Source organism: Solanum tuberosum, unplaced genomic scaffold (genome assembly GCF_000226075.1).
Source record: "Solanum tuberosum cultivar DM 1-3 516 R44 unplaced genomic scaffold, SolTub_3.0 contig00779, whole genome shotgun sequence".
Lineage (NCBI taxonomy): Eukaryota > Viridiplantae > Streptophyta > Magnoliopsida > Solanales > Solanaceae > Solanum > Solanum tuberosum.
Window position 1 is genome coordinate 36 of NW_006241423.1, and position 1439 is coordinate 1474.

The window sequence follows — 1439 nt, forward strand, 5'->3', positions numbered from 1 at the left end:
AGCAGGAATAAACTGAAGGTTAAACGTTTACTTTGTAGTGTAAATTATGTGCAGGGAAAAAATATGACTATAATTTATACAAATAAAAGTAAAATACCTGTATCATAATGGTGGACTGATCTATAGGACTTTGTCAAATCTGAGGGCAGGCTTTTCTGATGGAAGAGGCACAGTCAAAAGGATTTAGGGGCATCCAAGGATGGTTTCATGTGAATGCTTTTTGAATGATTTCGTTGTAGACTATGTTGTATGTTGAATGATCATCGTCATCATCTGGTGTTGGTGGGCGAATTAATATTTTTATACAATTGGAACTTCTTGCTCTTGATAAAGCCACATACAGTTGTCCATGTGAGAAAACAGGTTCTCGTAAATAAATTCCAACAAAGTCCAATGTTTGACCTTGAGCTTTATTTATTGTCATAGCAAAACATAAGCGTAAAGGATATTGTGTTCTTTTAAAAGGAACAGGCAATTTTTCATCTGCAGATGATAATAATGGTATTCTTGGAATAAATACATGCTTGTTTTTGAAATCTCCAGTTGCAATTGTTGCACTGATAACATGTTTTTGAAGATCATTACATATAAGTCTAGTACCATTGCATAAGCCCTCACAAGGATTTAGATTTCTTAGTAACATGACAGGGCAATATTTTTTTAATGTCAATTTGTGGGGAGGCAAACCAGCTGGATGTAGGGTGTGTAGAAAATCTTCATATTGACTTTGATCATTCGGTTCAATAGTCTCATCAAATGAAACATATGTTTTAGGATCACCAGGAAATTGAGTTATAAGCAAATCATTCATTTGATCAACGAAGTCATTTTTTGTCGTCAAAATTACACGAGAGGTCATAGAAGATACATTAGAAGTACATGTATGTAGATCCGGATAAGTTAGTCTAAATAGGACATCTAATGATTCATTTTCAGAAATAAAAGGTATAATAAAGCAATGGGGTATTTGAATTTTATCATTATCATGTACTTTTTCTTTTCCATTCCCAATTCTTAGCAAGTACTCACAAAATGTGGGGTCTGTTTTTGCTCGCATATTGTCAGATAATCGCAATTTTTCAAGCTGATTCCAAATTTCAGAAAACAGTAAACTCTCTCGAATGAAATCATCCTTTTTTCCACTGCGAACAACAGGAAGAGTTTGTCTAAAATCACCACCAAAGACAACGACTTTTCCACCAAATAAGATATTTGTGTCCATTAAATCTCTCAAGAGAATATCAAAAGCTTCTAGCAGTCCTTTTTTGGCCATAGATACTTCATCCCATACGATTAATTTGGCATCACGTATTAAAGCTGCTAGTGAGCTTTGTTTACTGATGTTACAACAAAAATTTTGATCTATTTCAATGGGAAACTTAAAGCGAGAGTGAGCAGTTCGTCCTCCTGGGAGGATCGAAGCTGCGACACCTGAACTT

The 1439-nt window shown here is 34.6% G+C and overlaps 1 protein-coding gene across 1 annotated transcript; it reads right to left on the reverse strand.

Moving 5' to 3' along the window:
* Positions 1 to 205: 205 nt before the first annotated feature.
* On the reverse strand, positions 206 to 1273 carry LOC107059414 (ATP-dependent DNA helicase PIF1-like). Its single transcript, XM_015305927.1, has one exon. The coding sequence runs from the start codon at positions 1271 to 1273 to the stop codon at positions 206 to 208; it is 1068 nt and encodes a 355-aa protein (XP_015161413.1).
* Between the last annotated feature and the right edge of the window lie 166 nt (positions 1274 to 1439).